The sequence below is a fragment of the Glycine soja genome, chromosome 18 (assembly GCF_004193775.1).
Source record: "Glycine soja cultivar W05 chromosome 18, ASM419377v2, whole genome shotgun sequence".
NCBI lineage: Eukaryota > Viridiplantae > Streptophyta > Magnoliopsida > Fabales > Fabaceae > Glycine > Glycine soja.
Window position 1 is genome coordinate 1,740,880 of NC_041019.1, and position 23,911 is coordinate 1,764,790.

Consider the following 23,911-nt stretch of genomic DNA (forward strand, 5'->3'; position numbering starts at 1 on the left):
ATATTAGTTTCTTTATGTGAAATTCATGTTCTTTTATTATGTGTTTAATTTAAAAGATAAAATTATATAATCTAAAAATAAAAAAGAAATTTTTGAATTAAAATAAAATATAAGAGGTGTAGGATTCATATTATTTTTTCCTCAACCAAAAAGACACCCTAAAAAAGTTACCAATATACTTTTTAACATGTTATTTTAAAAGTATTTTTATTAACTTAAATTTATTAAAAATTATAATTTTTTTTAATTTCATCTTTTATTCAATGAATTTTCCCTGTAATTTGATTGTTTTCAATAAATTATAATCATTATTAAAAAAATATATAATAAAGAAAGTGTATCAAGAAAATATATCAAGAGGTTATTCTTATTTTTGCCTCTCATAAAATCCTAGATTTAAAATATACACTCTACTTTTTGTGTTCAATAATAAATTCGTATATTTCGTGGTCGCAAAAAAGTTAAATGATATTGATAATTTACATAGTCACGCAAACTATATATAGAAGGCCTCAAATTTAGAGCTCTACGTGAAGCATTGGTGTCCATAGAGTTACATGGTGCCAATTACCATATCTTTCATTATTTTGGAATTTTCATGTAAGATAAAATCGATCCGAGTCAGATGTGACTCAGGTCTGAAACACAGGTGCCAATCCAATATCCATATATGCCTATACGAGGCGTCTACTCTAATTTGATTGAAAATAAGGGGGCAAAAAGTAAAATATATACTGCCAAATTCCAATTCAATTCAAGTATACGACATTGTCTAAAAGTTAGACCAAATTGACCAACTGAAGTGATACCTCTTTGTTGATATAAAAAAATCGTCTGTGCTATGAATATTTTTAAATTTAATAGAATTTTTAAAACAAAATAATATTTATGAGATAAAATATCATTATTGTCAAATAATGATGAAATACTATCATGTATTTTAAGAAGAAAAAAAATATATAATAGAAGATGACTTTATTGTTAATTATGTGAATTATATTTTATTATATAAAATAAATTAAGGTTATATTTAAAAAAACTAGTTGAAAGTTAAAAAATAAATTAATTGATAACTGAAAACTTTTAAGTTAGTTTATTAAATTATAAATGTTTGATAGAATTATCTGTTGTTGAAGTAGATAAAAAATATAATATTACAAAAATAGATATATTTATATGATATTTATTTAGACTTTAATGTTTTATGGATAAAAGTATATTGAGGTATTATAAGTTTATTTTTTAATTAATTTTAAACTCTTGTAAATTATTTTTCATTATATTTTTTGTTTCAATTATTAGATTTTTTTATGTTACATATTCTATTATTAATCTTGTACAATGTCTTAATATTTTTAACCAAGTTTGAAATAAAGTTGAAAAAACATGCACTTAAGTAAATATTATACTTTTATTATATTAATTAGTATAAAAGTTAAAATAAATTGTCTAATATAAAATTATTCAGAAAATAATAGATTTTTTTAACATTTATCATTGTCAATTTCGTGAAGATGTTGAAATAATTACAAATAATACAATGGCTAAGACAAATAGTATAATATAAAAAATTTGTAAGAGGAATGAGTGAAAAATAAATAAATAATAAAATTATGTTATATTTAAAAGGAATAATAAGAATATTTAATAAATATTTTAAGAATAAAAAGAAAATAAAATATAAAAGCAAAAAATTAGAGGCTAAAAACTAAAGCTTTAAAAAAGTTACTTTAAATAATGTTTCAAAAAATAATAAAAGTTACAAAAAAATACTTATTTATTAAATAGTTAAACAAGTTTTTCAACTAATAAAAAAAAATAAAACTAACTAAAATAACGTATTAAACATAGCCTAAAGCGAATTTTTTTTAAAAAAATTAAGGTGGAAAAGCATCAAAATTCAAAGTTGGTATCAAAATTAGGATTAACTAAATTTAAGCAATAATATATGTATCCTTTTCCTCTCGGTCCCAAAGTTCATGATCAATCTTATCAAACCTTTTTAACTTGTCAATTTTGCTTTCATGCAAAATCTAGTAAGAGTAACTTCAAATTAAATCCACGTTTGATAGTGAGACTCAAGTTTAAAATCATATCTATCTTGCTATATATAATAATCATGTTTGACTGCTGAGTTTGATGGGTCAAGACTTTCCTAATAAAATAAAATGTGGGTACGGATGCTTAGTTTTGATGGGTGCAAATACAATTGGAAAAGGTATGCATCATTAACAATGTTTCTCACTTTCTCATGGTTTAGCCTTAAAACATGATTCATCGCAATCTGCCCTTACCATTTGGGAATGTGACTGAATAGATTGGTAACTCAGAATTTGCTACAATCTGGTGATAAGTAATGACTATTAGATCATAATTTTGTTGAGAATACAATATTTCTATATATTCTAATACTACAGTGTTTCTATTTCTGGTTTCAAATCTCAAAAACAAGTTATACACAAATTCTTTTGGGAGAAAATAAATAATAATAAAAAGGCAAGCTAGCAATCAAACTCCGCAACTAAAGATACATAACGAGGTGGTCACAGAATAGCTTATCCAGTACAATTTAAGAAATTGGTATACAAAGTATGATTTTCAACAACGAACCTCCTTTACCCAATATTTAGTCACATTTATTTGTAACCTATTAAAAACTTTTGCGAATAGCTCCCCTAATAAAAAATGCCGCATGATTAATCATCAACAGGAAAAGGCTAGCTCACTTGATATCATGAAAAGAAGGCAAGACAGCAATAAGACGGTCTCCATAACCAACAGGCTCTGTAAATAACAAACAAAAAATAGTAAGGAATTCATCACAACTATGGATGAGTGATTGAGTGTAGCTGCCATAATTGATGGCCTAAAATATGTTTAAACATTGATAATTTGGTTGAGCATTGACGTTGAACTTCAAATATTGCAAAAGGACGGAAATCGCAATGAATAAATCACTGAAAAAGCATAGCAGAAATTAAGACCTTAAGTAAACAATATTTTTCCATTCAGTCAATAGTCATATACTGACTAGAAAACCCATGAAAACCGATATACTGTAAATTACAATGAGCTAAATTAATTTATCATGAATATCCTGTTACTTTCCATCATTTAGCAAAAAGGTATACAAGATTCAAGATCCCCAGTGTTTGGTATGATTACAAAAAAGTCACATTATTTTCCACTTTGTTTTCTGTTTTAAGATATTTTTGTAGTTATAACTTATAAGAGAAAACAAGAAATGTTTTCTCAAACTCTATTAAGCCTAGATACTTACGCGACCCAAATACGGGGGATACGGGAAATTCTTAAAATTCAAGATACAACGCAACTCAGATGCATTAACACAAATATACACACACACAAATAAATAGAGAGAGACATACATACATACTTTAAATAAATGCACAGTATTTATTAAGACATTGATTATCTTACACTAATACATAACTATATCAGTGGACGATGATCATAATTCACAAAAGCAATACCTATGATAATAACAAAATAAAAAAACAAAAAAAGAGTGACATATGTTTCCATTACTCATACCAGAATATATTATTTTCCAACATGCTACAAAATCTTCCCCCTAACTTGGGTCAAAATGTCACAAACATCATCATTTGTCCTACTCAAAAGAAGAATTGACTCTATATGATTGCCTAGTAGTAATATTTAGTATTTACTATAGCTTTAAAGATAAAGCTGTATTGAATTTGCTGTGCAAAAAAAAAAAAAGCTGTATTGAATTTTATTCCTATTCAAAGTACTGGAGCCATTCTCAACCATACCAATCTACAAAGTTTTGGAAAAAAAAATAGAGGATACTCTTTGGAATTGGATAAGTACAAGAGTATCATATGCGTATCGGTGTTGCATACAAGTACAGCATAGATACTTTGTCATTTTTGGAGTATCAAGGCTTCACAGCTCAAACTAAACAAATCAAACCCAACATCCCCACGTTTTAATATGATAACAGCATGCTAGCCATAAAGAAATTAGGCATCCATGATACTAGAGTATCATAAATACAGGTCAGAAAATGCTCAAGTACTAAGTGTTCCAAGATGGTAAAATTCATTTTTAATGCTTATCACTGTGACTACGAGAATTTAGAATTATTAGGATTGCCAAATCATTTTTGCCATATTTTATTGCTAGAGGCACACTATTGCTTTAACTATTTCAATTTTGGATGAACAGCACTGCTATCATCACTCTTTCTTTCCCCAGAAGCCCTGTATTACCTTAGTACCATGTAAATAAATCTATACATTTTTGTAACAGGTCATAGAAATTATTATACCTCCATCCTCAACAAGTAGCTTCAACACTTCTCCAGCCACATCAGACTGCAAGATTTCAAAAATTAAACTAGTCAGAAGTAGTAAATATTTAGGAAGGAACCAGAATTACAGAAACAGAGGCATCACCCTTATAGGAAGTCCAGTGCCAAACTGATCCAAATACCCTATGACTTGCCCTTCTTTGATTACATCACCCTAGAATTCAATTAGGAAATAAATATATTGAAAAGAATTTGTAGTCAGTTCAATGAAAGTGAGGTCCTCAAACAACTTGATGCAGCAACTGTATGATACAAAATATATTAATAACTACACCAGCAGAAAAATATAGGTCAATCTATATTTGGGAACCAAATAATATTTAATTTGTATCTGATAGACTCAAGAAATTATAACTAATTTGGAAGAAATGGATACCTAGTATTATTAAAACACCAAAACACAGGGCAGATTATAGTAGCTAAAGAGGAAGAAGCTAACTAGTCAAAGTGTCACACTATTCAACACTACAAAGGACCAATCCCCTTTTAGAGAGCCTGACCTTTCTCACCCAAGAGCTACCCAAGAGAATACACACCCTCTCCTCCATATCCCCTCCCATATAACACAATCCTCACCAACTAAGCACCTACCTCACAATTCCCTCCTAACCAACTCTCTGCTCATCAGGGTTGATTCTCTTCTCTTTCCAAGACTTTGGGCTTTTGTTTTGACTAAGCCAAATTTCTATCTGCTGGTCTGGTCCAACAGTATCTTTTACAGACAAGTTTACAAAATATTCGTATTTGTTAGAATGTATTGATATTCCTATTATGTCCCCACTATGTGCAAACATTTAGAAACTAATATTACAATTAACAGTTTTTGTGAATGCAGCAAAACTAAATATATATGATATAGAAATCAACAAAACTGAAAAATTATATACAAAGTTCAATTGAAAAGAAAATTGATTACCCTTTTTGTGGTAATAAATATAATGATAAACTAGGTAGGTTACAGTTTGGATTTGTGATCAATTGAAGATCTACATGCTAATTGGTCATAACTTTGTATTTTTTGCAGTGCTTCTGTGCCTCACATCAGTCACATGTGTCTATATAACTTGTTCTTAAAGTAAATATTAAAATAATATAAAAAATATTAGAAATTTAAATTATATTTACATTTTTTAAATGTATTAGTAACTCAACATTGTTTTGTTTATATCAATAATCAATTTTTTAAGATAAAAATTTACAAAAAGTAATACAGTAATAGAAAAATAATTATCAATATTGTATAAGCTGAGACTATCATTGTTAATTATTATCAGCTTTTTCTTTTTTATAGCATCCAGTTTTTTCAGTTAAATACTTAAATTTATTTCAAAAGCCAACATATGCATGTCAGCAAGGTCACATCAGGAGACTAGGCCGACAAGCAAGCAGGCTGATACATAGACTGCAACTATTAGTTTCAGCACTGCAAAATGTTAGTGAACAACAAACACATGCACCAAATCCAATGGTGGAGCTCATAATGAGAATCCAGATGGAGGGAGTATCAAGTGAATTATGTGATCTAGTTCATAACAAATTGATGACATAAAAACACCAGAGAAGAGGATGGATCTTGACAAGCTTATCACATGTACCTCTTTACAGATAGGAGGTTGCTTCTTCCCTTTCACTGTTCTACCTCTTCGGAATAAGCCAACCTAATGAGAAAGAAAGATCTGTGATAGCTAACTCTACATAGCTCAAGTCAGAGATAATTAGTGAAAGCAGAAGTTAAAACATATATTATTGATGGATGCCATACCGTGGGAGATGTTACTAAGACATAGGTATTGGTCCCAGAAGCCTCCAATGCTGCCAATTTTGGTGATTTCTCTTTGGAAACATTTGCAAATGGGTTGTTCTTTTCAGGAGATGATTTTGGTGGTGATGGTGGCAGGCTATTGGGTGCTGATTCATCCATAGGTTTACTTGGGATAGGTGGTGGTGTAGTTGGTGAAATGTTAGACAAAGGAACCTTTGTTGCTCCAATGTTTCGCTTAATATGCATTTCAAAATCTCCAACCTATAACAATATAAGCCAAATAAGGTTGTGTACAAGGTCATCCAGCTAAAAGCATGCTTCTTTTGATGAACCAGACAGAAATTACAGATTTGAAGTTATATTAAAGTTATTAGGCACAATGTTGTATGAAAACAAAGCTGAGCTGACACAATTTTTTAAGATCAAATTTGCATTACAAGAAAAATTATATATTCAGATAGGACATTAGGCACAATAGCACCATATTCTCAAGTTTCAATTACAATGTGCTACCATTTTGATAAAAACATAAATACCATTACCTCATTTAATAATCTATAAGCCTGTGTTATCTTAAGTGAATTAAAATCATCCTTTGACATAAGTTCAATACACAGTATATGGCAGGCTATAGACATATCCAGACACTAATTACGAATTGCAAAGAACCCTACCATATAACATTTTGCTTTAGAACATACACTTAAAGTTTTTTTCATCCTTGTTATTATTATATTTAAAATACTGCACTTCAAATTTTACAGAAGCAGTAAACAAGAGAGAAGAAGATCACCTTTACTTTCAGTTCAGCAATTTCAGTCTCATCACAGACCTCTAATACCAAAGCCTGATAATAAGCAAACCAGACATAAGTAGTGGTTTATCAGATTCACATTGAAACATGGCTGTTAACGAATGCAATTATGCAGTCTTGGATAAAAACCAGCTATCATAAGTAAAAAATACCTTGTATTTATTTCTTCTAATAACTAACATAAGGTATTTGTATTCATGAGCGTACAATTGCCAATTCCCACCAAACTATCATTTTTCACTAATAAGATAAGATTTTCAGGAAAATAAAAGGAAAGAATAGCTATAGACCTCAAATCCATTAGGAAAAGTAGCAGTTTGCAAAGGCTTTTTCTCCAATGAGCCTTGGGGGGTGTTATCTGAAGAAGCTGCAACATCATAAATAATTGTAAGGTCATGGTTTACGAATGTTAAAGTAAAAGTTGTTAAAGGGAAGCTATTCTGATAGCCAACTATAACAAAGCTGTATATATCATATAACCTTCAAACAGACATTCACAATTACCATAATAATAGTTAGCAACAGAGTAGAATGATTTCCTACTATTGTGTATCTATGTAAATAACATAATACCTCAAAAATAAACAGATAAACAATAAAAACAACATCTTTTGTTTGTAAGGATTTTCTTCTATCTTCTTTCTTTCCAACAAGTATATAACGGTTCGGCAACATTATCTTTGATCATGTATATAAAAATATGAAATTGCAGCCCAAAAATTTTGCAACTGGTTAATGTATCTCAAAATCTTAAGAATAAAAACAACTTAAAGTTTATTACTAAGAAGATAATTACACTAAGAAGTAAGAACAAATAAGAGTATCAGACTTTTCTCTTTCAAACAATAGCCAAATAGAACAAAAACATAAGGATATAATTCATTTCACAATCAATATAAACCCACCATCAGAATTGGATGTGTTGATAGCTTCAGCTGTTTTTGCAGATGAAACTAGTGCGCTTTTCCCCTTCATGTGGGAATTAATGTGCTTCTGACCATATGCCAAATGCTGGATGAAAAGCCTACGTTTAGAGTTCCATCTGGCATTATGGATGGGAAGTACAGCTTGCTTCTCAAGGCAGGCTCGCACATGGGACATAGTGCCCATGGGATCTGAAATCCAAGAGTCATGATTAAGCATCTGGTTGCAATGGTAAAATTTGCCCCTTTAAAAATATAAAAAACATTGAAGTATTACAAAAATATTGTATTTTGATTTATGAAAATTGACCCTTTAAGAAGGCATTAAGAATCTTTCCAAAAAGAAGTAAGCCTATTTCAAAAAGGCTCGGAAAAAGAACGGAACACATTGTTTTATTTAACAGAAATGGATCAAGACAAGAAAAAAAAAAAAACCAACATAACACAAATATTTCTGACAAGTGTTTCCAATCAAAAATAGTATACAGCCTATGGGTACCACCAAAGTTAATAAATAATAATTTTAAAAAAAGAAAAACACAGTCCCTTGTGTCCTACTATATGACCCAACAGAATGCCAATTGCATGCTCTTAGGTGATTGCAGAGCATCCTTTGGTTATATATATATATATATATATATATTTGTAGAAACATGAAGGATACATTCAACTGCCTTCATGAAAATGTTATGCTCGTGATTCTGATAAATACGTGACACTTAGCATTAGCATAAAATAACCTGTCAATGCTACCTCATTTTTCCGTTAATTTCTTTGGTGTTATTCTTCAACTGTTTTTCAATTTGATTTTTCCTCATATATGTCACATAAATTAAAGCAAATAAAACCGAAAAGCAAGAGAGCAAGATCAGAAGTCGCAAACACACGAGCAGAGATGGCAGTCGGCAAAGCACGTTCATAACAAACAAAAAAATGCAGGTAGAGATGAGGAGAGAGAGAGAGTTACAGTGAAAGGAACGAATGGCAGGCGAGGATTCCATGGGAAGAAATGGAAATGGAAGAATGGGAGGGAAAAACAATGGAGGAGGAGAGGAACTTATAGAGAAGAGAGAATAGCCAAGTTGAGTTAAGCGAATGAGGAAAGAGGTCGATAAATTAGTTGCACTGTGTCTGCTTTGAGATTTCCGCCCCTCTAATCACCTTCTCCGTTTCAATCTAGGAACATTGCCTCGCTAACGTGCGCCGGTGTGTGACTAGTGCTTCCCTCCTCCCTCTTACAGTCTTACGTGGGACCCACCCCTCCAGGCAGGTAGGTTTCATGGACAGCCATACAATGAATAGTTCAAAAAGTCTAATTTAGTAGTTTCTTGTTACTATAATTTTTTTATGCAGTCCACACTAATAAAAAATTAGATGGTTGGAAAACAAATCTTATTACAAGTTTTATAGGTAAACTTGAAAAACTCTATGTTATAAGACCTTTTTCTCACTTTGGTAGTAGTCTCTTATTCAAGTTAGATAATTCTTCTTATCTTAATAATATTTTTTTTATAGTGATAGTCATGGATGTTATTATCCCCTGTCTCCACCTACTCTTTCATTATAGTAATGCATTCTTCAAAGAGTCAAAATACATCATTACTTCCAAGAATAAACCTTTTAATTTTGGATAGATTTATTTTTTAGTGTTCTAATTTATTTATTTTTAGATTTAATTTGATCTTTCAATTTTTCAGAGTTTAATTTAATTCTCTAATTTTTTAAATCGATCAAATTTGGTTTTTCAATCTAAATTATAAGAAACTACATTTTGTGATGGTTTAAAATCGTCACTAAGTGGTCTTAAGCTACCACAAAAAGTATATTTCCAAAAAAATAAATTGATTTTAAAAATTAGAGGATCAAATTAAAAAAAAAATAAAGGACCAAATTAAACATAAATAATAAATTAGAGGATTAAAAAACTAATTTAACCTTTAATTTTTTTCTCACTTATATTAATATTAAAAAATTATATTGATTTTTTTAATAACTCCTTATCTCAATTAAAATTTCCAAAAATTAATTCTAGCATCTTCAAACACTACTCACCATGAAAGTTCATCACAACCATCTTTCTTTCTCTTTTCTCTACATCATGTTTTCGCTTCGCAAACTTTATTGTGTTCCTAGTCTTAGATGTCTGATAATCTTCCACAAGTATTGAACTATAACACTTATTGTACTTGCACCGTTAATAGCTAACATCAAATGAGACGTGTCACTTGACTTCTATATCACTAAGAAAACTTCAACACATTGATCCGGTATTAGCTCCATCTTGCTTTAACACTTGTTTGACTAGTCACTTAAGTGCAACAACCAACTTTGATATCATTGTTGGAAAAATAAACCTTATTAGAAGTTTCCTAGACAAACACGAGAAACTCTTTCCATTACAAGACTTTCTCTATTACTTGGGTATGGTGGTGAATAGCTCCATTTATAAATGTTATTTAGTGAGTTTTAATTATATCATCTCTCTATCCACATTTTCATTATGCTAGTAGGATTCTCCAAAAATCAAGTTACATTCCATTTTACGTCACCTCTTAATTTTTTGCTCAGTTGCTTTAATATTTGGAAATTTGGATTGGTTTTCACAACCTATACTAGATATAACTTTTAATGTAATTATATTATAAAAGTTAACAAAGTTATCAAAATAACAATTCTTGATAAATTGATTTTCACAACATATTCATACTCAAAATTTAAAGGTAAGTACTACATTTTATCAGGTGGGCCAACACATTTTACCTCCCCGATCATAGAGTGATCAAGAGGAAGAAAAGAATGGATGGAAGATGGAGTAAGGTGAAGGAAAGTAATGAAAAGAATGAGACAACTTTTAAAAACTTAAAATTAAGGACAATAAATTTATTTATTGAAATAAGTGTTTATTTTAATCAAATAACCAACTTTTTTGTTTTTTTAGTATGTTTGTCTAAATTATTATTTTTAAAAAATAATTTTCTGTTTATTTTAAGAAACAAAACAAATCTTATTTGCTTTTTTAAAAAACACTTATATAAAAATATTTTTTTTAAGTTTAAACAAACTCATCCTAATATGAACCAGAAAACCTTAGTTTTTGTTAACAAAAATGAGTTAAAATAATTTTGAATTCATTTTAAAACTATTTCTTTGTCTTTTTAGTCATTCAAATGATTTATTGATAAAAAATTATTCAAATATTTTTGTTTTCAAATTTAAGTGAGGAGTGATAAAAACACTTTTTTTTATTGGATAGAATTTATTAAAATTTACAAAAATCATGAGTGAAGTTAGAATGATACATACATATTTTGTCATTTCCAATAATTTTTAGTGAAAATAAATTGTATTAAAAAGTGTGTTGCTATCATTTTTCAATTTAACTTTAAAAACCAAAAATAAAAAACATACAACTATACATTGTATTAATTAGCATGTGAATTAATGTTATATATATATATATATATATATATATATATATATATATATATATATATATATATATATATATTTGAGTATGGAAGGAGTACTCTATTCAATGAGATGAATATGTGTTAACAAAAAGATTGATTAGGTCATTAAGAAAGAAGAGAGATTCAATTCCTTTTACTACTAAAATCTAATAAACTGATAATTAACATTTGTTAATAATAAAAAAATGAAATGGACATGCAATTAATTAGGCCAATGATAAAGAATATATATTTAAAACAAATTGTTAAATACAGTGTGTTTGACAATGATATATAATCGTGTCCATGGATCATATCAACCTGAAACTAATGAAAGGATCACAGATCACTTCTATCTTCCAATTAAGGAATCACAGGTTTAAACAATAGTAGTAGTTAATTTGCACATCACTACTCTGGAGGCAAGGCTAAGCAACGTCGAGATGGACTATTTCTCGAAACTCCAACCTCCTAGTTTCACTGTAGAATGTCACACATTTTGTTAGACCAATATGTTAGCCATATCCAACCCCTTATCTTCCATTCCGTTGTTTTCCCTATGGCTCCTTTGTCCACTTTCCACCACACTTTTTTTCCATATTCATCACCTGCGAATATAACCCATCCTTCCTTGTTGAAAGGTCGGTAAGCACTGGAGTATCGATTTTTGAACCATGACTTTGGGTTAAGCATTGCAAACTTCGAAGGCTTTGATGACAAAACTTCTTTGCCATCAACGCTGTCATGAAGAAACCAATTCAAATTTGCACTGTATCCATAAACTAACGGTTGAGGACTCTCTCCAGCTGACACCTTAAGTGCCAAGGGATTCGATGCCTCAAATGAAGCTTCTACGCTTTTGTCAACACCAATTTCTTTTCGTGGGTTCTCTGAGGATTTGCCAACTGATAGGCTCAACACTTGGTCTTGGATTGTGGGTGTAAGTTGCAATGATATTCTGGAAGGAAAATGTTTTTCAGCTGCACCAGCCCCTCGTTGTTTCATAAGGAACTCATTCACCAATTTGATAACATCACACCTGTCCACATGGAATATTGTAAATTATATTGGAGATTAAGAATTTACGTTAAAAATTAAGAGTGAATTTGTTTAAACTTATAAAAATTAATTTTAAAATAGATAGTTTTTTTATATAAAGGTTTTTTTAAGAAATAAATAAGATTTTTTTTTATATATTAAAATAAAAAAATTATTTGTTTAAGTAAAAATAATTTAGAAAAATGTTTAAAAAAATAAAAAATTACTTATTTTATTAAAATCAATATTTATTTTAACAAATAACTTTAAATAAATTGACCCTAAATTGTACACAATTAATTAAGAAAAACAGTTACTCAATATATATATATATATTACAATCTTATTTCCTTAGGTGAGATGAATTAGATAGATCACATATCATCATGACTCGATTAATAATCTCCTTAATACAGTGAAGTAAATATATAAAGATAATGCGATTCATAAAAAGAATCTTGTGATTTTGATCATCTTTGTTATAAAAAGAAAAAGAACGATGCTTTTTTTTTTTTTGTAAATATAAAATTTAAGTGACTTTTAGATATTTCCAATCTAAATCCAAAATATTGAGCTATAAGAAATTGAGTTTAAGTTGAACAAAATTATATCATAGAAGGAAGAATTTAGAGAAAAGAAAAGAAAAAAAGTACATACCACACCTTGTAAACAATTCAAGCTAATGAGCCCAAAATTGTACAAATGATGAATTTTTTTTCCTAAACTTCTAATAACAACATGGGCATAAGCTGAATAATGGATAATTTATTTGTCTTGTTAAGATGCTTATTTATTGGCTCTATATGTATTATCTCTTAATGGGATAATATTAGTGGTTAATTAATTAGTGGTTACCTTACGTTGTCAATGTCCACCATGATTTCAGCCCACTCGTCTTTGATTAAGACTTTGTGATTGAATTGAAGAACGCCTTCCACATGGTGATATCTGAGGGAGAATTGAAGCCTCTCGCTAGCTGGACTGCTTTTTGAATTCTCAACATCCATGACCATGAGGTGACAATACAGCTGCACCTTCCACAACCCAATTGTTGAAAATGCATAAGAAAACAAAGGACACGGTGTTCTGAAGGGGTTGTTATGTGCTTCCAAGTTCCCCAACCCAGTTACTGACCGCAAGGTTCAATGAACGCATCCACAGCTCTTCCAAGTTAGACCCTAAGAGTTTCATAATCATATGTGATGCTTGTCTAGATTGAAAACCTATCAAGTGGTCTTTCAAGTTACTAATGCACCCAGAACGAAAATCTGCAGCAGGAGCTTCATATATGTAAACTAGGAACAAGAGGGTGAAGAAAGAAAGATTGAAAACGTCTGAAAGGTTGTCGGAAGCTGTGGAGTCAAGGTTTGGAAATCTGATGAAGGGAGTGCTGTTTTTGTTGGAGCCATAAAGAAGGATGGCTTGAATGAAATTAGCAAAGACATTGTAAATGGTTTCTTCATCATCTATTAACTTATTATTGGTGTTTTTAGTAGTGCTGCTAATTGGCTTGAAAGGTTTTGAGGTCTAAAGATGGATGGGAATGTTGCAGTCTGCAATAATGCCAAGATAGAGGTTTGAGGAATGACTATTCTTTTTGTGTACGGTGAGATTAAGACGTGGTTGGCATGAGCTTGAAGAAGAACATATGCTTAAGGACATGGAACTTGTTTCCCATTCTGAGATTGGTGGAAGGTTCTGAATCCAGCAAAACACATCAAGAAAGTTGTTAGCCATGGATCGAATGAAGCAACTTAATTAATATAACTCTCTCTCTCTATCTCTCTAATTCGGTTGCATTCAGGTGGGGCTTCACATTTATTTGTAGACTCTTACATAATGCTATGTTATGTACTGCAATTAGCAAATACTCTTTCTAGTGGAGAAATAATAATTAAAAAAGTGGACTGATTGGTACGACCATTAGTTTAATTAGCTCCATGGAGAAAAGCAAGATAAAATTGCTAATTATTGGATAAGAAAATAATTGCACCAGATATATTATATAAAATGTCAAAAACGCATTCCGTACATTATAAATAATATTATATACGTCATATTTACATCATTTTTTATCCTTGTTTATCTCAAAAAAGTGTAAATATAGAGAAAGTATATATATATATATATATATATATCATATAATATGTAAGTTTTTATTAGTTTAAAAAAATAGCTTGAGAGTAATGTGATTTGTCATGTGCTAATAAAATATCATTTTGAATGCTCTTTTATCCACATATATTAATTGTTAATGATTGAAGTTTATTGTTATAATATCCTTTTAACGATGGAAGTTTGTTTTAAAAAAATATAGATTTAAGATGTGTTTGGAGGAATTTATTTATATCTTATCTGAACTTATTTTATGGCATACGTGTAAATATTTAAGAAAACTTATAAAATTATAGTTTATGATTTATTTATAAATTGTTTTCAACTTATTTTAATAAAATTTTCAAAATAACTTATAAGAACAAATTAAATTTTTTATATGAAAATAATTTAACCTTATTTTCTTTTCAATTATAAAAAACAATTTACAAATAAAAGCTTATATATATGATACACACTTTTAAGTGTTTAAGTAAGCTATCTAAAAAAGGCCGTACAGTGTTTCTTTAATGAACTATCGATCGGGAATGTTATATATGGAAATATATATACTTGAGTGAATATAGGCTCGATTACTCCATAGTACAGTCCAATAATTATTAGTAAACGAATTATACGTTTAATTTGTATCTATATATCTTTTGTTGATAATTGATGTAATTTCAATTTTAATTTACCAAAGAGAGTTAGTTCCACAGCGAGCATCCGTTGCCTCATTAGTCATTAGTACTTATCACCGACATCTTTTTGTTTGTAAAAGGACCACTGATTCATTTACCTACATATATAATATACAATATGTATGTATACAAAAATCATAGTAAGGTTTAAATGTAATGCTTCATGAATAAGATATTCTGTGTTACAGATTAAGATTCGTGTATGATAAAATGTTTGTTATTATTAGAGTTAACCGGCAATTTGTTCATATTGAGTCTCATTAATTACCTTCTTTTCGCATGTTTTGTTGACATCGAGAGTGACGATCCTACCGAGATAGATAAGGATATATAGTGATAACAAATTGAGATAAAAAGCTCTTTGCACAGTCAATTATGATTAAGAAAAATATCAAATCAGTTTTACAGACCCTAGCTCATTAGGCAGAGATCATTACATGCACGTAAAGAAAAAATTATTGAGTCACTAAAATTGGGATAGCGAGGAATTTGAGTAATTTGAACTAAGTCATAAGTTTAAATCGTATCGTTAAAAAAAATGTAGTTTTTGTTACTCTTTTAAATGCTAGTATTTTTATTTTGAAAGGTTTTAAATACCAGTATTATTCCACTAATAACCTGCCTTTATTTCTTTATATAAAGCCTTCTCTTGATGAAAATAGAATACTAATTAAATAATCGAGAAAAAAAAGATACAAATGGAGAACAAATTATCATGAAAAAGTTACACATTAGAAAATATACATGTTTTAGCATTGAAAAATACAATGGTCAATTATAAACCAAAGAGGCCCTTAGTTAGTTAGTCTAATGTTTAAGCCACCAAATTTTTGGTTGATAACGTTTAAAAGTAATAGCTAGATGGTCTCTTTCAAAGAAATTTCTGTCCATATTATTCAGGTTTCAAATTTTGTTTGTAAGACGAGGAATTTTGGATCTTGATGATAAGAATAAGACAGGGTGAATAAGTTCATTTAATTAAGATGGAAAGTGCGAGTTTAACTTGATTTACGTGTAAGGTTTCATAATCAAGTGTACATATGTATATGTATTAGGGTAGATTAATGATATTAGCTATCAAATTTAATAAAATGTATATTTAATATTATTTTTTTATCAACAGTAAATTTTGTTAATTTAACAGTTGAATTTAAAGTTTTCATAAAATAAATTAAACCCCACATTATTTCAAAAAGTAATTAATACTTTGTTACTACACTCTTAATTATATGCATAATGCATTATATTTTGTAATAAAAACTTTATATTTACACACGTATGACCATTGGTGAACCTACACTGTGGCAAGTACACCCTCATTTTCTAACATTCACAAATAAAAGTTTTTCTAAACAAAAAATTATAATAAAATCTTATAATTTTATATTTTATTTCATTTATATTTATATATTTCTGATAAATTCCTATATTTATATATTTAAACCCACTCATTTTACTTTTTATAATTTATTCACATTGATTCAAGTTCTAAATCTACACCCATCGAGTGCATAAATCAACTGGCATATATTTTAACTTAATCAAAGGTCTTGAGTTCAAGTTTTGAATATAAAGTTACCTTACATATTTAAAGGAAGAGTTTGTTATCCATGATGATTCCATAAGACTCTCTAACAAAATTACTTCCAATAAAATATACATGTGGTTTATAAAAAAAAAATTCCATCAAAATTTTACAAAAACAATACAAAAAGAATAAAAATATTTTTTTAAAAAATTAATTCATTTATTTTGAATACATTACTTACTTTTATATATATATATATATCAACAGGGACATAGTAGTTCAAGACTATTAATGTTGTTCACCCGTGACACATGTCAACTCAATATTACACAATCATTATCAAATTTAATTTTAGAAAATTTAATATTTTTTCCCATTAGCATATAGTCATTTTTATTGGAAAATACATTGATGAAACATATTATACTAATTAAAGGATAAACATTATAATTTATAAAAGCATTCAACTATATCCATTAATTGTAAAGAAAATTTTCAATTGAGAATCGAAGTTAATAATTATCAAAATAATTCTTGCTTTTATTTATGAAAATATATTGTGTGATTCTTAATTATTTTCGTAAATATATAAAAATGAATATCATCATATATTTTGAAGTAACTTAAAATATATTTAATCCTAAGGTTCTACATGCTTGAACAAACGTCTTCATCACAAATCTTTGTAGAAAAAGTAAATAAGACACTACCAAAAAAAAAAAAATCACCACCACTACAAATAAAAAAGGTATGCAAAAAGAGAGCTTACACTATTACCACCCTACACACTGTCTTTTTTATCCACATATTCCTTCTCAATCGGTAAAAGAACCAATAGCTATGATAGACATCCCCGGCCGGACTCGATATTTTTTCAAATGTTCCCTCAAATCACTGTTAGTTTTGATGTTAAAACAATTTGTTTCTTGGTTTTGCTAGTGAACCGCTTGATTTCATATAGCAAAATAAGTTCCTTTTTTTTTTTGTAGGCTAGAAAAATAAGTTGCAGTAGATAAAAATAAAGACAAAGCATTCTGATCGCTATAATTGTAACCAATGTGCAATATTAAAGGGGTGTCTGAGAGCATACAATATCATTTTGTAGCCTTTTATACCCATTTCACTTAATTTGCCCATGTTCTCTGTCCACTCGTTTGATGTCTTCTAAGTAATAACTATCAGTTTCATTGACCTTGTGGTCATAACTCATATCTACCATCCTTGAGCTAACACAAAGAATAAAGAGATATTTAGGAAGATAAAATTGTGCGAAAGTAAGAAACATTCAATTGTAATATGCTTCAACAATAGTATGGCCAACAGTAGTGGCGAATCTAAGACTCTGACTAAGCAGCCATAAATTAAAGAAGCTTATTTACAACTAGTGTTATCGGAGAATGAAAAATTGAAGAATAATAAGTTCAGCTATAATAAACTCGAGGGAGGAAAAACAATGAAATTCAAGATAAATAGATATAACTTATTAAATTTAAGGGGTGTATTTGCACACCCTGAATTATAGAGATTCTTATATCTTTGAGAAAATAATTAAATTGGGAAAAAAGAGATAATGACTGATTGAGATTTGCCTCAGAATTGTTCGTTTTAATATTGGTACGAATCTAATGGTTTTATCCTGAAAGATGCTCACAAGTATTGAGGGACTAATAAATTGTTTATAAACTACTACTAAATGAGATGAGACTTTAAGGTGTACTGAAGCAATATCATTTAAAAAATGACTACTCGTATTTGTGTTGAGAAAATTTATTTTCAATGAAAAGAAAATATATACATATAAGATAAAGTAATTAACATAACGAAAGGAAATAAAATGCAACATTATAAAAACTACAACTATATAAATGATATATACAACTCCTAGCACATGCATTGGATTGTGAATTAATTAAAATGTTGTATGGATGGTAAAAATTCAAAACTAAACCCCACACAATTTAGTGACACAGAATATAATTAGCGTTGTTCTTTTTACAGAAAACGACGAGAACAAAGGTGTCAAAGGAAAGGAGATGGATGCATATGGTATGAGCTCATCCAATTCCAAACATGTTGTGGACCAAAAGCGAAGTACCATGAACATGATGATCACGACGATTCTTCTCAGATTTTGGGACCGCTATGATATGAATTGCGACTACACTACTAACTCTTACGAACCGGGGTCATCATAAAACCATTACCATTTACCACTCTTTTGAACGTTAATGTAGCCTAAATCTTATATCCAGAGAACCAGACCCTGTTTAAATTTCCTTTTTAAAACGTTTCTGATAAATTTCTCTTGCTAGTGTCTCAGAACCCAGTTAGCTCCTTCCTCACCACGTGACACTTCAGTGAAACTTGGAGATGCCAGCAGGTTTATTTCAGCCAGGGTCTTTGTCTCTCAGGGCAATTCATTAATTTAAAAAATAACATTTTTTTATACATATTCATCAGTGCACGAGGAGGAGGGATAGTGTGTATCACACTTTTTAATTCACTTTCTATTGTTTTCTGTTAGTTGAAATTCAAATATCCCTCACTAATTTGAGACTGAAACATTTCACAAAAAAAAAAAATTGAGGATGGAACTTTCTTTTTTAGTTGATCATAAATTTTTTCTTCTAAAATATATAATGTGGATACATATTTTTTGAGATTGAAACCTAACAAATGATAAATAAGACTCACTTATTTAGTGAGACATACATGAATTTCAGAGAATATTTTCCTATATAGGTTATTAGCATTTCTTTTAATATTTTTTTTTATTATTGTCTTATTTTTAAAAAGTTGGCATTCTTTTTAAAATTGACTTTTTTGTGATATTGAACTATTTTAATAATAATAATAAAATTAAGTTATATAGTGTATTAAAAAGAATAAGATAAAATGTGTTTTAAATTTCTCAAGATTTTAGTCAAAATTAGTTTCAGTCTCCTCTATTAAAAATGTGTTTTAATTCTCATATTTTTAAAAATATGGTGAATTTCATTTTTAATCTTGAACAGTTCTTTAATTTTGACTTAATTAAATTCAACATATTTCAGAAACACGGGAACCAAAACCACCATTTTTAGAATCCAAGACTAAAGATCTTAATGACGTAAAACACAATTTACCCGTGAGAATATTAAAGCTAGTAGTATTGCTTTTCAGTGTGTTTCCTACGGCACATTGTTGTGTGTGGAAGTGGAAGCTAGAAAACAAAGGCAGCAGAAGAAGTATGGTCCTACAAAGTGTGTAGTAGTGAAGAAGAAATAGCCGTTGGTGGTGGAGAGGCGCGGGTTTGCAATAAAAGAACAGCGCGCCATGATCCTATAATAAACCCTGTCAACAAAAACAAGTATGCTTCATGAATAGTTACTATTTACAAGGAAAACTAGCCGTTACTCACTTTTTCTTCTTCTTTTTTTTTTTTTTGTAACAAATTCTGAACCCTGCATGTTCATTCTCTCTCTCTCACGCTCGCAACCCGCGCGCGCACCTACACTTCTTTTATGTCATCACGTGCTCCTTCTCACTCTCCCTCTCTCTCACTACAAAAACCATTCTTCAACTTGCAACACACGCACACACACTGTTTTTTTGTTCCACTAAATCAAAACCTCTTATCTCTTACTCTCATTACATTCATTCTTTTGATTTTCGTTATGGTAGTAGCAGTGGAGAAAACCAACCTCACTTCACAATCACAATGCTTCAACCGTGTTTCTGACAAGAAGAAAGAAAGATGCAAGACACACATGAACAACGTTAACCCATGTTGTTTTTTGTTTCTCTTATGTGTGTGGAGCCTTGTTGTGCTCCCCTCATGCGTGAGGCCAGTTTTGTGTGAAGATGAAGGTTGGGATGGAGTGGTTGTGACAGCATCAAACCTCTTAGCACTTGAAGCTTTCAAGCAAGAGTTGGTTGATCCAGAAGGGTTCTTGCGGAGCTGGAATGACAGTGGCTATGGAGCTTGTTCCGGAGGTTGGGTTGGAATCAAGTGTGCTCAGGGACAGGTTATTGTGATCCAGCTTCCTTGGAAGGGTTTGAGGGGTCGAATCACCGACAAAATTGGCCAACTTCAAGGCCTCAGGAAGCTTAGTCTTCATGATAACCAAATTGGTGGTTCAATCCCTTCAACTTTGGGACTTCTTCCCAACCTTAGAGGGGTTCAGTTATTCAACAATAGGCTTACAGGTTCCATACCTCTTTCTTTAGGTTTCTGCCCTTTGCTTCAGTCTCTTGACCTCAGCAACAACTTGCTCACAGGAGCAATCCCTTATAGTCTTGCTAATTCCACTAAGCTTTATTGGCTTAACTTGAGTTTCAACTCCTTCTCTGGTCCTTTACCAGCTAGCCTAACTCACTCATTTTCTCTCACTTTTCTTTCTCTTCAAAATAACAATCTTTCTGGCTCCCTTCCTAACTCTTGGGGTGGAAATTCCAAGAATGGCTTCTTTAGGCTTCAAAATTTGATCCTAGATAATAACTTTTTCACTGGTGACGTTCCTGCTTCTTTGGGTAGCTTAAGAGAGCTCAATGAGATTTCCCTTAGTCATAATAAGTTTAGTGGAGCTATACCAAATGAAATAGGAACCCTTTCTAGGCTTAAGACACTTGACATTTCTAATAATGCCTTGAATGGGAACTTGCCTGCTACCCTCTCTAATTTATCCTCACTTACACTGCTGAATGCAGAGAACAACCTCCTTGACAATCAAATCCCTCAAAGTTTAGGTAGATTGCGTAATCTTTCTGTTCTGATTTTGAGTAGAAACCAATTTAGTGGACATATTCCTTCAAGCATTGCAAACATTTCCTCGCTTAGGCAGCTTGATTTGTCACTGAATAATTTCAGTGGAGAAATTCCAGTCTCCTTCGACAGTCAGCGCAGTCTAAATCTCTTCAATGTTTCCTACAATAGCCTTTCAGGTTCTGTTCCCCCTCTGCTTGCCAAGAAATTTAACTCAAGCTCATTTGTGGGAAATATTCAACTATGTGGGTACAGCCCTTCAACCCCATGTCTTTCCCAAGCTCCATCACAAGGAGTCATTGCCCCACCTCCTGAAGTGTCAAAACATCACCATCATAGGAAGCTAAGCACCAAAGACATAATTCTCATAGTAGCAGGAGTTCTCCTCGTAGTTCTGATTATACTTTGTTGTGTCCTGCTTTTCTGCCTGATCAGAAAGAGATCAACATCTAAGGCCGGGAACGGCCAAGCCACCGAGGGTAGAGCGGCCACTATGAGGACAGAAAAAGGAGTCCCTCCAGTTGCTGCTGGTGATGTTGAAGCAGGTGGGGAGGCTGGAGGGAAACTAGTCCATTTTGATGGACCAATGGCTTTTACAGCTGATGATCTCTTGTGTGCAACAGCTGAGATCATGGGAAAGAGCACCTATGGAACTGTTTATAAGGCTATTTTGGAGGATGGAAGTCAAGTTGCAGTAAAGAGATTGAGGGAAAAGATCACTAAAGGTCATAGAGAATTTGAATCAGAAGTCAGTGTTCTAGGAAAAATTAGACACCCCAATGTTTTGGCTCTGAGGGCCTATTACTTGGGACCCAAAGGGGAAAAGCTTCTGGTTTTTGATTACATGTCTAAAGGAAGTCTTGCTTCTTTCCTACATGGTAAGTTTCGTGTGCTGTTCTTTCATTAAGTGTTGTGTGTGCTGTTCTTTAATTATAATTTGGAGTTTTACCTTAGTAATCTGTATAATTCTAATCGGAGAACAGTACAAACAAAAACACCTAAGGAACACTATAGCACCTAAGGAACAACACCTTAGCTTTAATATACCATATCAATAAGTGAATTATTTTCTTGTTCATCTTGATGCAGGTGGTGGAACTGAAACATTCATTGATTGGCCAACAAGGATGAAAATAGCACAAGACTTGGCCCGTGGCTTGTTCTGCCTTCATTCCCAGGAGAACATCATACATGGGAACCTCACATCCAGCAATGTGTTGCTTGATGAGAATACAAATGCTAAAATTGCAGATTTTGGTCTTTCTCGGTTGATGTCAACTGCTGCTAATTCCAACGTGATAGCTACAGCTGGAGCATTGGGATACCGGGCACCTGAGCTCTCAAAGCTCAAGAAAGCAAACACTAAAACTGATATCTACAGTCTTGGTGTTATCTTGTTAGAACTCCTAACGAGGAAATCACCTGGGGTGCCTATGAATGGACTAGATTTGCCTCAGTGGGTTGCCTCAGTTGTCAAAGAGGAGTGGACAAATGAGGTTTTTGATGCAGACTTGATGAGAGATGCATCCACAGTTGGCGACGAGTTGCTAAACACGTTGAAGCTCGCTTTGCACTGTGTTGATCCTTCTCCATCAGCACGACCAGAAGTTCATCAAGTTCTCCAGCAGCTGGAAGAGATTAGACCAGAGAGATCAGTCACAGCCAGTCCCGGGGACGATATCGTATAGCACAAATTTTGCATTGATTTTTTTGTGCCAAATGTAGTAGGCCTACTATATATATGTTCTATGATTCTTTCATTCTTATATTATTTTTGCCTGTTTGAATGCTTGAATTTGTACATACTCATACTACAATAAGGTGTAGTCTGGTTAATTTTACCTCTACCTCAAAGCTGGGGTGTAATTCTGTTTCCTCCAAGGCACATAATAGTTGAAAATAGTTCTCAGGAGCATTCATTGTTTATTCTGCAAGATTCTCTTTCACGGCTGCTATCTTCTATGCATGCCCTGCCCATAAATGCATTATGAAGAATTGTAACGGCTGTGTTTTTGGACTTCTTCAAAAAGTTTATGTTATTGCCAGGTGTATATATCAACATGTTTTAAAGATTTTCAAACAATCAGGTTTTAGATGTGGGTTTGCATGCATGAGATTGAACTAGTGCGCTTGATGTAGTATAAAATATAAATTGTCCAATCAGCACCCTCTACATGTCCAAATAATGGGCCTTATGAAACTTAATTTTTTAATTACAAACTACAGTAATCTTTTTGAATAAAGATTTACAAATTACAACAGACATGTGAAGTCGTCATCTTTCATTGCCAATTCTTTCAAGTTTACTACTATTATTTTCCTGCAAGCATTCCACATTCACATCTGATAACTATGACAGCATCTTCCAAGATAATGACTTCCAAGTTCCAACACTGGCTCTGTACATTTAAACTAATTTTATATCATTTATCTATTGTGATTGAAATATAAAATTGAAGTGATGTGAACAATACAAATCACATCTTGAATTAAAATATCTA

At 31.0% G+C, this 23,911-nt stretch overlaps 3 protein-coding genes across 3 annotated transcripts; 1 reads left to right on the forward strand and 2 right to left on the reverse strand.

The window, feature by feature from the left end:
• Positions 1-2,347: 2,347 nt before the first annotated feature.
• On the reverse strand, positions 2,348-9,097 carry LOC114394541 (biotin carboxyl carrier protein of acetyl-CoA carboxylase-like). The gene is made up of 9 exons (XM_028356153.1): positions 8,824-9,097; positions 7,839-8,048; positions 7,224-7,300; positions 6,913-6,966; positions 6,120-6,380; positions 5,953-6,015; positions 4,443-4,511; positions 4,316-4,361; positions 2,348-2,784 (listed from the first exon to the last, which is right to left on the reverse strand). Exons 1-9 carry the CDS (start codon positions 8,855-8,857, stop codon positions 2,723-2,725), a joined length of 876 nt encoding a protein of 291 aa, XP_028211954.1. The 5' UTR covers positions 8,858-9,097; the 3' UTR covers positions 2,348-2,722.
• Positions 9,098-11,592: 2,495 nt separating this feature from the next.
• On the reverse strand, positions 11,593-14,080 carry LOC114396185. The gene is made up of 4 exons (XM_028358088.1): positions 13,949-14,080; positions 13,478-13,870; positions 13,199-13,377; positions 11,593-12,344 (listed from the first exon to the last, which is right to left on the reverse strand). The coding sequence occupies exons 1-4, from the start codon at positions 14,078-14,080 to the stop codon at positions 11,783-11,785; spliced, it is 1,266 nt and encodes a 421-aa protein (XP_028213889.1). The 3' UTR covers positions 11,593-11,782.
• A 6,046-nt stretch (positions 14,081-20,126) lies between these two features.
• On the forward strand, positions 20,127-23,336 carry LOC114395508 (probably inactive leucine-rich repeat receptor-like protein kinase IMK2). The gene is made up of 2 exons (XM_028357302.1): positions 20,127-22,288; positions 22,500-23,336. The coding sequence occupies exons 1-2, from the start codon at positions 20,170-20,172 to the stop codon at positions 23,096-23,098; spliced, it is 2,718 nt and encodes a 905-aa protein (XP_028213103.1). The 5' UTR covers positions 20,127-20,169; the 3' UTR covers positions 23,099-23,336.
• The last annotated feature ends 575 nt before the right edge of the window (positions 23,337-23,911 follow it).

Bases quoted from the DNA above. Each gene is read 5' to 3' on its own strand.
- LOC114396185 (XM_028358088.1), bottom strand. From the start codon at position 14,080: ATGGCTAACAACTTTCTTGATGTGTTTTGCTGGATTCAGAACCTTCCA. The intron at 13,871-13,948 runs GTACACAAAAAG...ATCCATCTTTAG, and splicing joins AACCACGTCTTAATCTCACC to ACCTCAAAACCTTTCAAGCC. The intron at 13,378-13,477 runs GTCAGTAACTGG...GGGTTGTGGAAG, and splicing joins TGCGTTCATTGAACCTTGCG to GTGCAGCTGTATTGTCACCT.
- LOC114395508 (XM_028357302.1), top strand. From the start codon at position 20,170: ATGTCATCACGTGCTCCTTCTCACTCTCCCTCTCTCTCACTACAAAAA. The intron at 22,289-22,499 runs GTAAGTTTCGTG...ATCTTGATGCAG, and splicing joins TCTTGCTTCTTTCCTACATG to GTGGTGGAACTGAAACATTC.
- LOC114394541 (XM_028356153.1), bottom strand. From the start codon at position 8,857: ATGGAATCCTCGCCTGCCATTCGTTCCTTTCACT. The intron at 8,049-8,823 runs GTAACTCTCTCT...CTTGGATTTCAG, and splicing joins TGCCATTCGTTCCTTTCACT to ATCCCATGGGCACTATGTCC. The intron at 4,362-4,442 runs GTGATGCCTCTG...GAAATCTTGCAG, and splicing joins GCACTGGACTTCCTATAAGG to TCTGATGTGGCTGGAGAAGT.